The sequence below is a fragment of the Triticum dicoccoides genome, chromosome 5A (genome assembly GCF_002162155.2).
Source record: "Triticum dicoccoides isolate Atlit2015 ecotype Zavitan chromosome 5A, WEW_v2.0, whole genome shotgun sequence".
Taxonomy (NCBI): Eukaryota; Viridiplantae; Streptophyta; class Magnoliopsida; order Poales; family Poaceae; genus Triticum; species Triticum dicoccoides.
Window position 1 is genome coordinate 73526855 of NC_041388.1, and position 12781 is coordinate 73539635.

The following is a 12781-nucleotide window of genomic DNA, read 5'->3' on the forward strand; positions in this document are numbered from 1 at the left end:
TCTTCACTGATAATTTGAGTAGATATAGGTATATTTACTTAATGAAGCACAAGTCTGAAATGTTTGAAAAGTTCAAGCGATTTCAGAGTGAAGTTAAGAATCATCATAACAAGAAGATAAAATTCCTACGATCTGATCAATGAGAATATCTGAGTTATGAGTTTGGCAAACACTTAAGACATTGTGGAATTGTTTCACAGTTGAAGCCACCTGGAACACCACTGGGTTATGGTGTGTCCAGACATCGTAATCGAACCTTATGAGATATGGTGCGATCTATGATGTCTCTTATCAATCTACCGTTTTCATTTTGAGGTTATGCGTTAGAGACAACTGCATTCACTTTAGATAGGACACCATCTAAGTCCGTTGAGACGACGTCATAAGAACATTGGTTTGGCAAGAAACCAAAGTTGTCGTTTCTTAACGTATGGGGATGCGATGGTTAAGGCTTCAACCGGAGAAGCTCGAACCCAAAGCGAACAAACACATCTTCATAGGATACCCAAAGGTGACAGTTGGGTATACCTTCTATCTCAGATCCGAGGGCAAATTGTTTGTTGCTAAGAATGGGTCCTTTCTCGAGAAGGAGTTTCTCTCGAAAGAAATGAGTGGGAGGAAGATAGAACTTGATGAGGTTGTCAAACCTTTACTTCAACCAGAGAGTGATGCAACATAGAAAGATGTTTTCTGTGGAGCCTACGTCTGTTGAATAGGAAGTTAATGATAGTGATCATGAAGCTTTGGATCAAGTTGCTATCGAACCTCGTAGGTCGACAAGGATATCTACTACTCCTAAGTGGTACGGTAATCCTGTCTTAGATATCATGTTGTTAGACAACAATGAACCTACGAGCTATGGAGAAGCGATGGTGGGCCCATATTCCGACAAATGGTTAGAAGCCATGAAATCCGAGATAGGATCCATGTATTAGAACAAAGTATGGACTTTGGTGGACTTGCCCGATGATCGGCAAGCCATTGAGATAAATGGATCTTTAAGAAGAAGACGGACGTGGGCGGTAATGTTGCCGTCTATGAAGCTCGACTTGTGAGAAAGAGTCTTTTCACAAGTTCAAGGAGTTGACTACGATGAGAATTTCTCACCCGTAGGTGTGCTTAAGTCCGTCGGAATCATGTTAGCATTAGCTGTATTTTTCGATTATGAAATCTTACAGATCGATGTCAAAACAAGTTTTCTTACCAGTTTTCGTAAGAAAAGTTGTATGTGATACAATAAAAGGTTTTGTCGATCTTAAGGATGCTAAAAGGTATGCTGGCTCCAGCGATCCTTCTATGGACTAGAGCAAGCATCTCGGAATCGGAATATATGCTTTGATGGAGTGATCAAAGCTTTTAGGTTTATACAATGTTTGCTAGAAACTTGTATTTACAAGAAAGTGAGTGGGAGCACTACAATATTTCTGATAAGTATATGTGTATGACATATTGTTGATCTGAAATAATGTAGAATTTCTGGAAAGCATAAACGGTTGTTTGAAGAGTGATTTTCAAAGGAAGACCTGGATAAAGCTGCTTACATATTGGGCATCAAGATCTATAGAAATAGATCAAGACGCCTGATGATACTTTCAAAGAACGCACACCTTGACATGTTTTTGAAAGAGTTCAAAATAGATCAGTCAAAGAAGGGGTTCTCACCTGAGTTGTAAGGTGTGAAGTTGAGTAAGACTCAAAGATTGACCACGGCAGAAGAAAGAGGAAGGACGAAGGTCGTCCCCTATGCTCTTGTCATAGGCTCTATATGGTATGCCATGCTGAGTACCGCACCTGATGTGTGCCTTGCCACATGTCTGGCAAGAGGGTACAAAGGTGATCTAGGAGTAGATCACTAGATAGCGGTCAAAATTATCCTTAGAGGAATAAGGAAATGTTCCTCGGTTATGGAGGTGATAAAGAGTTCGACGTAAAGAGTTACATCGATGCAAGCTTAACACCTATCCGGATAGCTCTGAGTAGAGATACCAGATACGTATAATGGAGCAGTAATTTGGAATAGCTCCAAGTGGAACGTGGTAGCAGCATCTACGATATAAAGTTTTGTGAAATACATAGGGATCTGAATATGGCAAGACCCGTTGACTACAACCTCTCTCACAAGCATAACATGATCAAACCCAGAACTCTTTGAGTGTTTATCACATAGTGATGTGAACTAGATCATTGAGTCTATTAGACTCTTGGATGTTGGTCACATGGCGATGTGACCTGTGAGTGTTAATCACATGGCGATGTGAACTAGATTATTGACTCTAGTGCAAGTGGGAGACTGTTGGAAATATGCCCTAGAGGCAATAATAAATTGGTTATTATTATATTTCCTTGTTCATGATAATCGTTTATTATCCATGCTAGAATTGTATTGATAGGAAACTCAGATACATGTCTGGATACATAGACAACACCGTGTCCCTAGTAAGCCTCTAGTTGACTAGCTCGTTAATCAATAGACGGTTACGGTTTCCTGACCATGGACATTGGATGTCGTTGATAACGGGATCACATCGTTAGGAGAATGATGTGATGGACAAGACCCAATCCTAAGCCTAGCACAAAGATCGTGTAGTTCGTATGCTAAAGCTTTTCTAATGTCAAGTATCATTTCCTTAGACCATGAGATTGTGCAACTCCCGGATACCGTAGGAGTGCTTTGGGTGTGCCAAACGTCACAACGTAACTGGGTGGCTATAAAGATTCACTACATGTATCTCCGAAAGTGTCTGTTGGGTTGGCACGAATCGAGACTGGGATTTGTCACTCCGTGTAAACGGAGAGGTACCTCTGGGCCCACTCGGTAGGACATCATAATGTGCACAATGTGATCAAGGAGTTGATCACGGGATGATGTGTTACAGAACGAGTAAAGAGACTTGCCGGTAACGAGATTGAACAAGGTATCGGGATACCGACGATCGAATCTTGGGCAAGTATAATACCGCTAGACAAAGGGAATTGAATACGGGATTGATTAAGTCCTTGACATTGTGGTTCATCCGATGAGATCGTCGTGGAACATGTGGGAGCCAACATGGGTATCCAGATCCCGCTGTTGGTTATTGACCGGAGAGTTGTCTCGGCCATGTCTGCATGACTCCCGAACCCGTAGGGTCTACACACTTAAGGTTCAATGACGCTAGGGTTATAGGGAAAGTATGTACGCGGTTACCGAATGTTGTTTGGAGTTCCGGATGAGATCCCGGACGTCACGAGGAGTTCCGGAATGGTCCGGAGGTAAAGATTAATATATAGAAAGTATGGTTTTGGCCACCGGAAGTGTTCCGGGCATCACCGGTAGTGTACCGGGACCACCGGAGGGGTCCGGGGGTCCATCAGGTGGGGCCACCAGCCCCGGAGGCTTACATGGGCCAATAGTGGGAAGGGACCAGCCCCTAGGTGGGCTGGGGCGCCTCCCACCAAGGCCCAAGGCGTCCTCAAGGGGAGAGGGGGCAAACCCTAGGCGCAGATGGGCCCTAAGGCCCACCCTAGGTGCGCCCCCCTCTCTCTCCCCCTTGGCCGCCTCCCAGATGGGATCTGGGGGCTGCCGCCACCCCTAGGGAGGGAACCCTAGGTGGGGGCGCAGCCCCTCCCCTCCCCCTATATATATTGAGCAAAGGGGCAGCCCAACACACGATTCAATCTCCCTGTTGGCGCAGCCCTACCCCTCTTCCTCCTCGTCTCTCATAGTGCTTGGCGAAGCCCTCCTGAAGTCCCGCGCTCCTCCACCACCACCACGCCGTCGTGCTGCTGCTGGATGGAGTCTTCCCCAACCTTTCCTTCTCCCCTTGCTGGATCAAGGCGTAGGAGACGTCACCGGGCTGTACGTGTGTTGAACGCGGAGGTGCCGTCCGTTCGGCACTAGGATCATCGGTGATTTGAATCACGACGAGTATGACTCCATCAACCCCGTTTACTTGAACGCTTCTGCTTAGCGATCTACAAGGGTATGTAGGTGCACTCTCCTTCCCTCGTTGCTAGATTACTCCATAGATTGATCTTGGTGATGCGTAGAAAATTTTGAATTTCTGCTACGTTCCCCAACAGGTTAAGCATATGTGGGCTCATGTTGGCAACCAATAGATGTATCTTCTTTTATTCGGCTTGCAAAACTATGTGAGACATTTTTATTTTTATTCGGCTTATAAAGCTATGCTATTTCATTCGGTTCAAACTATGTTATTTGACTATATGTTTGACTATACACTATTTGACTATATGTTTAAATGTAGATTCATCAATGCAAAAATGAGCAATTTTTTGAAATAATGCGGCCAGCCGGTTACGCCGGCACATATGGGTCGGCGCGTTGGGCGCACTGCTGACTCATATCTAAAACAGGGCGAACGCCGGGCGGCCGGCCGACCCAAACGGACAAAAAAGGATGAAATCGCCGTCCGTTTGGGTCGCCCCATTGAAATTGCTCTTATATCTCTAGCTCATCATAATATACTTCTAATGTTTCTCCAAGCGGCCGATTGTAGCTGTATTTGAAGGCTTGCGCTTGTCCTCTTCTCTCCGGTATGCCATCCTCACTGCATTTCTAATGGCTAATAGGTTAGCACCTTGGGCGGTGACCGCGTCATCTATGATGAGACGACTGCATTGACATGTCGTCACTACAATTACGACCCTATACGGACACATGGTCCTAACAAAACAGATGTGTGCTTGATGGGTTTCCTCCAGTCCTGGCAAAATCAGTGGACTCATCGCCGACGACAACCTCTGACATTTGCAAAAGTGCATCGTCCACGACTGCAACTCCGTCATCTACAACATAACACATCTTTCTTACGCATCTGGTTTTGTGTGGCGTCATCATCCACGACGACTACATCACCGACCACTGCTACTACATGATTGGCTACCTCGACATAGATATGCATGGCCACACCTACAACTGTCAGAAGGGGCCGCGGTCACCGCCCTGGGTGCTGACCTACCAGCCATTAGAGGCGCAGTGATGATGGCATAGGGAAGAAGACGACAAAAGCACAAGACTTCAAATTCAGTCGCAATCGTCCGCTTCACTCCCGCTACGACTGGGGAAAATGTTAGAAGTATAAACATGATGAAGAAAGAAATAAGGAGATAGAGATAGAATTAATTTAAACACATAATATCTTGCCTTGTACCTTAAGCATTTTCTAGTTTGTACTCTAAATATACACATGGGACCACATCAATACAACAACAAATATTGTAGAGTTCCATATTTTTCACATTCACGAGGGTGCATTTGAGCTTGGAGTAAAAACTCGGAAACTCTATGTCCGGCATGGAGTTTTTGCTCCCGGAGCACATGCTCTCGTCTTAACAGTAAAATCCAAAATAATAGTTAAAACCCAAAAGAAAATACTAAACTCTTTTTTTACAGGACACGTGTTTGAATGTTTCACTTCCGTGCAGGATTTTATGAAGAAAAAGTATTCGATGTGATCAGGGAAAAAATATAACCAATACTCCGAAAAAGCTCATCTTTCAATAATTTTGGGGTGCTTATTCTTTACCCAAAGCATCACAAATGCAATCTTTTCACGAAAATTTATACATAGAGAGAACACGCAAGAATGTTTGTCTAAAAGTATCATAATTCATTATACTATTTTTTTAATTTGCCGTCTATCTGGGTGGATTTTCACCTGGGTTGAGAGCAGAATGACACTTGGAAATAATGGTGTCAAAGGGATTGCTGTCATACCTAACCTTTTTTGGGCGCTCCTCTCTAATGACACCGCTACAATACCACAAACTGGCTATTTAGGTGATGGCACGTGTCATCGGCTTCTCTGCACGCATGTGTTATTATGTTAACATATGTTTTTTTTTCTTTTGGACGATGTTGACATATTTTAATCGTGTGTCAATCACTATTTATCCGAACACGACTCTTTACCCTATCTACACGTTCTACGAATACAAATCCAATTATAACATAGCTTGTATAGTGCATTCGACACAATTCTAACATCAAAATACGACACAATTCTAACATAAAGTATGCACGGGGCCATGTCGTTATCATCGAGAAGAAAGATTATAAAATATGTAGCATCCAAGTTTACAAAGACTTGCACTTAGCAATCTCCACCAGTCAACAGCTGAGCTCGGAAGCAAATCGAGCGTAGTTCAGATGGTCAGATTTTCTTTGTGGTGAAACCAACTCATTAGGGTCAAGTCCTAGCCTTAACATTAGTGATCGTATTTTCTTGGATTTATCTCAGACCTTCTGGCAATGCGCGTTCAGTGGGAAAAGACGTTCTCGTCGACTTACAAAGACGTTTGTGACGACTTCGTCAATCTCAAAATGATATACTGACTTGGTCTCTAGGATATACTCATAGAGATAAGGTGTATATGTGTTAAAAAATATAGCTGAGCATGGAATAAAAAGAAAAAAAAAAGTAGTCATTGAAGCCAACAACAGAAGCACTTGCTCCTAGCTCAAGCACAAGAGCAGAAAGGAACAATAATTTGGAAAACCCGGGAACAATCTGAGCAAAAGGTCCAACAAATCATGCGTTAATTCCATCGTCTAAAACTAGGGAAACGTTGTTAATCAGCCGGCTGATTATAGCTTGCGCATCCGCCGGGCGCTGCACCGTTCGATCGCTTCATCGTGATTTCACGCCACGCTAGAAGTGTTCACACGGAGCAACATGACCTCCATTGCAAAAACAAAAATTGCAACATGAACTCCGTTGCAATTTTTTTAACAATGCCTCTGTTACAAGAAAAATCTACAACTTTACCTATATTTTGCAAAATTTTCCGCAACATGACCCGTGTTGCAGAAAATTACCGCAACACGACATTTGTTGCAATGGTAGAGGATAATGCTCGGCCACTCAATTCGTCAGATCCACGTCTCGCATGCGCAACCGTCAGATACGAGCTTCCGTCGCATGCGCAACCGTCAGATACGAGCTTGAGCAGCCGACACACAACCGGCCAGGACCTTCACCATTAGACGCAAAAGTCCTTCCGCAACAACACCCACGTTGCAGAAGTCCTTCCGAAACAACACTCATGTTGCAAAAAGGTTAAGACGAAAAAAATTCTGCAACATCATTTGTGTTGCAGAAGTCTTTTCACAACAATACCCATGTTGGCAAAAATTTAAGAAAAAGAAAGTTCTACAACATCATCTGTGTTGCAAATTTCTTCCGCAACGGCACTCATATTTCAAAAAGAGTTCAGACAAAAAAAACTCTGCAACAACACCTCTGTTGCAAATCTTTCTGCAACAAGAGGTCTGTTGCAACGCTGAGGAAGGAACCGCGCCACTGGATTGCCCTGACCAAATGGATGCGAAGGCAGCGGATCTTTTTAAAAGATCCGCCAGCCGACGCCTAGTGTCCCCCCTAAAACTATCATAATTCATTACTGCAAGAATGTTTGTCTAAAACTATCATAATTCATTATACTATTTTTTGAAATTTATCGTCTACCTGGATGGATTTTCACCTGGGTAGAGAGCAAAATGACACTTGGGAATAGTGGTGTTAAAGGAATTGCCGTGGTGTTGACACATATCATCGGATTCCTTGTGCGCATGTGTCAGACGACATTGACATATTTTAATCGTGTGTCAATCACTATTTATCCGAGCACAACTTCGTATCCTGTCTACACGCTCTACGAATGCAACTCCAATTATAACATACTCCCTCCATTTCATAATGTAGCACGTTCATGCTTTTCGAGATTTAACTTTAATCATAATTTTAATCAACATGGATGACTGCGGCGGGAGCGCGACGGATACCTTGAATTCGTATTCGAAAGAAGTTTTCAAAGGTATAAATTTTCAATAAAATAATTTATATATTATTGGTCTAATTTATAATCAATGTTGAATCTCAAAAAGTGTAGACCCACTATATTATGAAGTGGAGGAAGTATTTTATACAGTGCATTCGACACAATTCTAACATAAAATCGCATGGGGCCATGTCGTTATCATCAAGAAAGAAAGATTAAAGAAATATGCAGCAGCCAAGTTTACAAAGATTTGCCCTTAGCCATCTCCACCCATCAACAACTAAGCTCGGAAGCAAATTGAGCATAGCTTAGATGGTCAGATTTTTTGTGGTAGAACCGGAATCGTGAAACCAATTCATTAGGATTCAAGTTCTAACCTTGACATCGGGGGTCGTATTTTTTTAGATGTATTTCAGACCTTCAAGCAATGTGTGTTGATGTGTGTTGAGTGCGAGGAGACGTTTTCGTCGACTTACGAAAAACGCCTGTGACGACTTCATCAATCTTAAGATGATATACCGACCTGGTCTGTCGGATATGCTTTTATAGATAAGGTATGCGTGTGTGTATTTATAGAGACGAGTGTATATGTGTTAAAAAGAAATTGCTGAGCCTGAAATAAAAAGGAAGTAATCATTGAAGCCAACAACAGAAGCAGTGGCTCCTAGCTCAAGCACAAGAGCAGAAAGGAACAATGATTTGGAAAACCCGGGAACAATCTGAGCAAAAGGTCCAACAAATCATGCGTTAATTCCACCATCGGCGGTGACAGATCACAGATGAACCCAACATCGATCGTTTCGTTTCCTAGCTCCGCTTGATGAACGAGACGACGGCGTCCATCTCCCTCTCCGCCTTGTCGCCCCAGCCGGACTTCTCCAGGAAGTAGACGTGCCCCTCGCCGCCGGTCTGGTACAGCACCGCCTCCTCCCCTGTCCACGCGCTCCCCCTCAGCGCCTCCACGTACCTCCGGCCCCTGTCCCGCATCGTGTCCAGCTCCGCCACGGTGACAAGTGCTCGCCGGCAGCCGAGCGCCGCCCACTCCTCCGCCGGCATCGCCAGCGGGTTGATGAACGGGTGGTCGGCCCCGTACCTCCCCGCGCACACGAAGCCCCACGACCTCTCCACCCTCTGCAGGAACCTGGGGTCCGCGCCCTCCGACGGCACCAGATCCTTGCCGCGGAAGTACGGGTGCAGGAGCACCAGCCCTTCGATCCGCGCGCCCGCCGGCAGCCCGTTCTCTCCGCCGCCGGCCCTTGTCGCCATGTGGTGCGCGATGTTGGCGCCGGCGCTGTCGCCCGCGACGAAGACGCGCGCAGCGTCGCCGTGCTCGGCCAGCCACGGCTCCCGCCCGGCGGCCGGCGCGCAGCTCGCCAGGGCCCAGCGGAGCGCCGCCCACGCGTCGTCGTAGGCGGCCGGGAGCGGGTGCTCGGGCGCGAGGCGGTAGTCGACGGACACGGCCACGACGCCGGCCGCAGCCACGAGGGCGTTGAGGAAGCGGTGGTGCGTGCCGGAGAAGGCCGAGTGGACGGCGAAGGCGCCCCCGTGGAAGTAGACGAGGACGGGGAGCTTCTCGGACCGCGGGACGTCCTTGGGCAGGTAGAGCCGCGCGGCCAGGCCGGCGTCGGCGTCGATGACGACGTCCTTGCAGGTGACGCCCGTGGCGGCGTCCGTGCCGGCGTCGACTCTGGACGCGCCCATGAGACGGTGGACGCGGCCGCTCTTGTAGCGGATGAGGAACGGCGAGAAGTCGAAGTCGACCTCGGTGTCCGGATCCATGGCCGCGGTCGCGCGCGGTCGAGTTTCCGACGAGCGGAAGCGAAGTGTGTGCACGATTGCAGTGTTGCAGCACGCCTCGGGCATGGCTCCCGGAGCAAAATCGTATCACTGGTGGGCATCGGCGACCATTTCGTGGATTGAATTAACAATTCTATCCACTTTGGAATCGAGGTGGAAACAGGAGCCATGGTCGGGCAGTCCGTGTAATCGTATATGCTCAAATTGGCCGCACGCTGAACAATTGGAATCGATGCCAAAAAAAGTACTCCAGCCCGGCCATTTCCACACGAATTAACATAAACAATTCAGATTAACGTAGACAATCATTTCCCTTTGCACCCTCAACCTGTCTTAAACAGGCGAGTCAGTTTGTGCTTAGATGGTTAGACGGAACGTGGTATCTCTAGCACATCAGGGTTCAAGTCCTGATGCAGAGGCCGGAGATCATTCTCCTTTTCTTAAAAAAAATCAGGGTTCAAGTCCCGATGTTCGTATTTATCTGGATTTGTTTCAGGATTTCTGACGATGCATATTCAGTGGGAGAAGACGTTTCCGTCGACGACGCGATGCCTACAGTGACTTCGTAAATTTCAAGATGATATGTCGGTTCAGTCTTTCGAAGATGCTCATATGGATAGGGTGTGCGTTTATAGTGATGAGTGTATACGTGTGTGTATATGAGCGCTTGCGTCTAGATTGTGTTTGAAAAAAAAACCTGCCTTAAACAGTGACCTGTGCGATGACGTCAACATTTTACAACGTGTTACTCCCTCTATCCATCTATATAGGCCTAATGCATTTTTTGAGGTTAACTTTGACCATATATTAGAATTAATATATGACATGCATCATGCACAAAGCACACCATTAAATTTGTACGTGAAAGAAGCTTCTAATGATATAGTTTTCACGTTATGCATCACATATATTATTAATTCTGTCAATAGCCAAAAGCAATCTCGAAAAACGCAGCCGTATATATATGGATGGAGGGGGTATCCTTTTTGTTTAAAAAACTTCGTCGATCTATCCATCATCACTAAAATTAATGCGAAAGAACACTAGATATAGAAATAATATCCTAGTCCGTAGACTAACGATGATTACAAACACTGAAGCGGACCCAAAATGTGATGTCGTCATTGCGCCCATCATCAGAGTTGGGCAACAAATGTTGTAGTAAACAATTCTTAAGTTACCGTGCTAAGCCCCCAAGGACCAATGCATCACAACAGCAACTGTCGTCTATGTAGAGGAGCGTAGATTGGAAGGATCCAACTGCAGACACACGAACATTGACGAACGAAAAACAGATCCAAACGGATCCATCAAGCCTCTTGCCTCCTCCTAGAAAAGACTAGGTTTCTTCTACCTCCCATAGGCATTGCCGCCGGTCCGCCTCGTCTCCTCTATCCTTAGGACCATGGAGACGCGATGGATCCCGGTCTTTGCCGGTGGGATAACTCCAACTTTATATGTTTCTTTGAGTTCTGCTAGGGTTTGTGTCTTGCTTAGCAAAGCGAGGCGGCAACGGCTCCCTGAAGATGAAATAAGGTTCCTCCATCTAGCCCCCGTCCCGGTAGTGCATCTAGCATCATTTATGGGCAAGTGGAGGTGTGTCTCCGAAGCATCTGCCTTTGGTGGATCTGGTCGTCGTTCCTCTATGTTCGTGTGCTGTTCTAGTGCGCTAGTTCTATGGGGTCTCAGCACAATGACTTCCTGACTGTCTATTACAACAAGTTTTGTCCGACTCCGGTGAGGTAGGGACGATGATGGCGGTGCGCCTTTGGCTCGCCTCAGTGCTTGTGTGGTCGCATATGTGGTCTATGAATCTGGATGTAATTTTTTTTTTCGGTGTTCGGCTTATTATCATAATTGAAAATGAATAGATTAGATGGTTTCCCACAGAGAAAAAAGACAAAAGCCGACCAAATCTTGCGAGATCGTCAGAGACAAACCTTCACATGCCCTTCAACGACATTAGAAGCACTACCGAGACAAAGGCTAGACAGGAAGAATATTATCCCATCCCCAGTAAGTCGTCGCCGCCTCGCCTTTTTAAGTAGGACATAAATTCTATCAAAACTATATTTTTACCTAAAAACGGAACCCTTCCACTGGCTAGAATTGGGATCCACCGGGCCTCCAGGAACATTATATGTCAAGTTTTGTTCAACGGATATGTAATTGTGAAGAATAAATTTGTGTTGCTCTATTTTACATTATCCGTTGGAGTTGGACATTTTGATGATGTAAATTTTACTCCAATCACTTTTTGATGATATAGCTCTTAGGGTATCTCCAACACTGACCCTCAAATCATCCGCAACTATTCGGACCGCTTGGTCTAGACATGTTTTACCATCCAACGCGGTTTCGCGTCTGTCCGTTCGGCGGCCCAGACGACACTTTTCCTCATAAATCATACATAAATTTATTTTCGAGGGAGGAGGGCTTTGCGTGTGTATGAACCACTGCCACACCTGCGTCTGAGTGACCTGGCCCACCAAAAACCTCTTTCCCGCACCTGCGCGCATTCCTGCCCGAAGCCAGCAGCCCGCATTCATGACGACCTAGAGTGGACGTGACCGCTCACTGGAGCCGACATTGAAGTGGCTCGCCGACCAAGAGCGCCACCTGCTGCGCACGCCTTCTCTTCGCATTGAAACGACATCTGTCTGCCTGCCTACCTCCATTAAACTGGCGCATGTACTGAGGACCTATTTGACTCCACGAGCGCCACACACATGAACCTGTTCATGCGTCAGGGAGCATTAAACACCTCTCCGGCTAGCTCCTCGCATCCGCCCGCCATATAAACGTGTCCAGATGCCAGGCAAGAACCACAACTCACTTCCGTTCTCTCCATCTCCTCCTCGCACAACCCATGTCATGGCCTCCGGCAAAATATGAGTTATCTGGCATTGCAGTTGCCTGGGTTGCCGGGCGAGCCAGCCCGGTAAAGGTTGGCTTGCTGGCAAACCCTCCGGATCCGACGCCGCCACCATTGCCATCGCCACACCTTCCTCGCCTGTCCAGATTGGATAACGCCGTCTTTGGCAAACCCATCGCGAGCAATGGCGGCAACGCGTCAGGCAGGCGGGGGAAGACGCCATGTCGGCAAAGGCCGGCACGTCCGCAGCCACCGCTGACAGCGAGGAAAAGTAGATCATGGGAAGACTGCTGCCGCTTGGATCCCACGAAGGCCACCGCCACCAGA

General features: G+C 46.4%; 1 protein-coding gene across 1 annotated transcript; it reads right to left on the bottom strand.

Annotated features, from left to right (window-relative positions):
• Window positions 1–8401: 8401 nt before the first annotated feature.
• On the bottom strand, window positions 8402–9789 carry LOC119299408 (probable carboxylesterase 13). The gene has a single exon (XM_037576641.1). It carries the CDS (start codon window positions 9643–9645, stop codon window positions 8590–8592), a length of 1056 nt encoding a protein of 351 aa, XP_037432538.1. The 5' UTR covers window positions 9646–9789; the 3' UTR covers window positions 8402–8589.
• Window positions 9790–12781: the final 2992 nt, after the last annotated feature.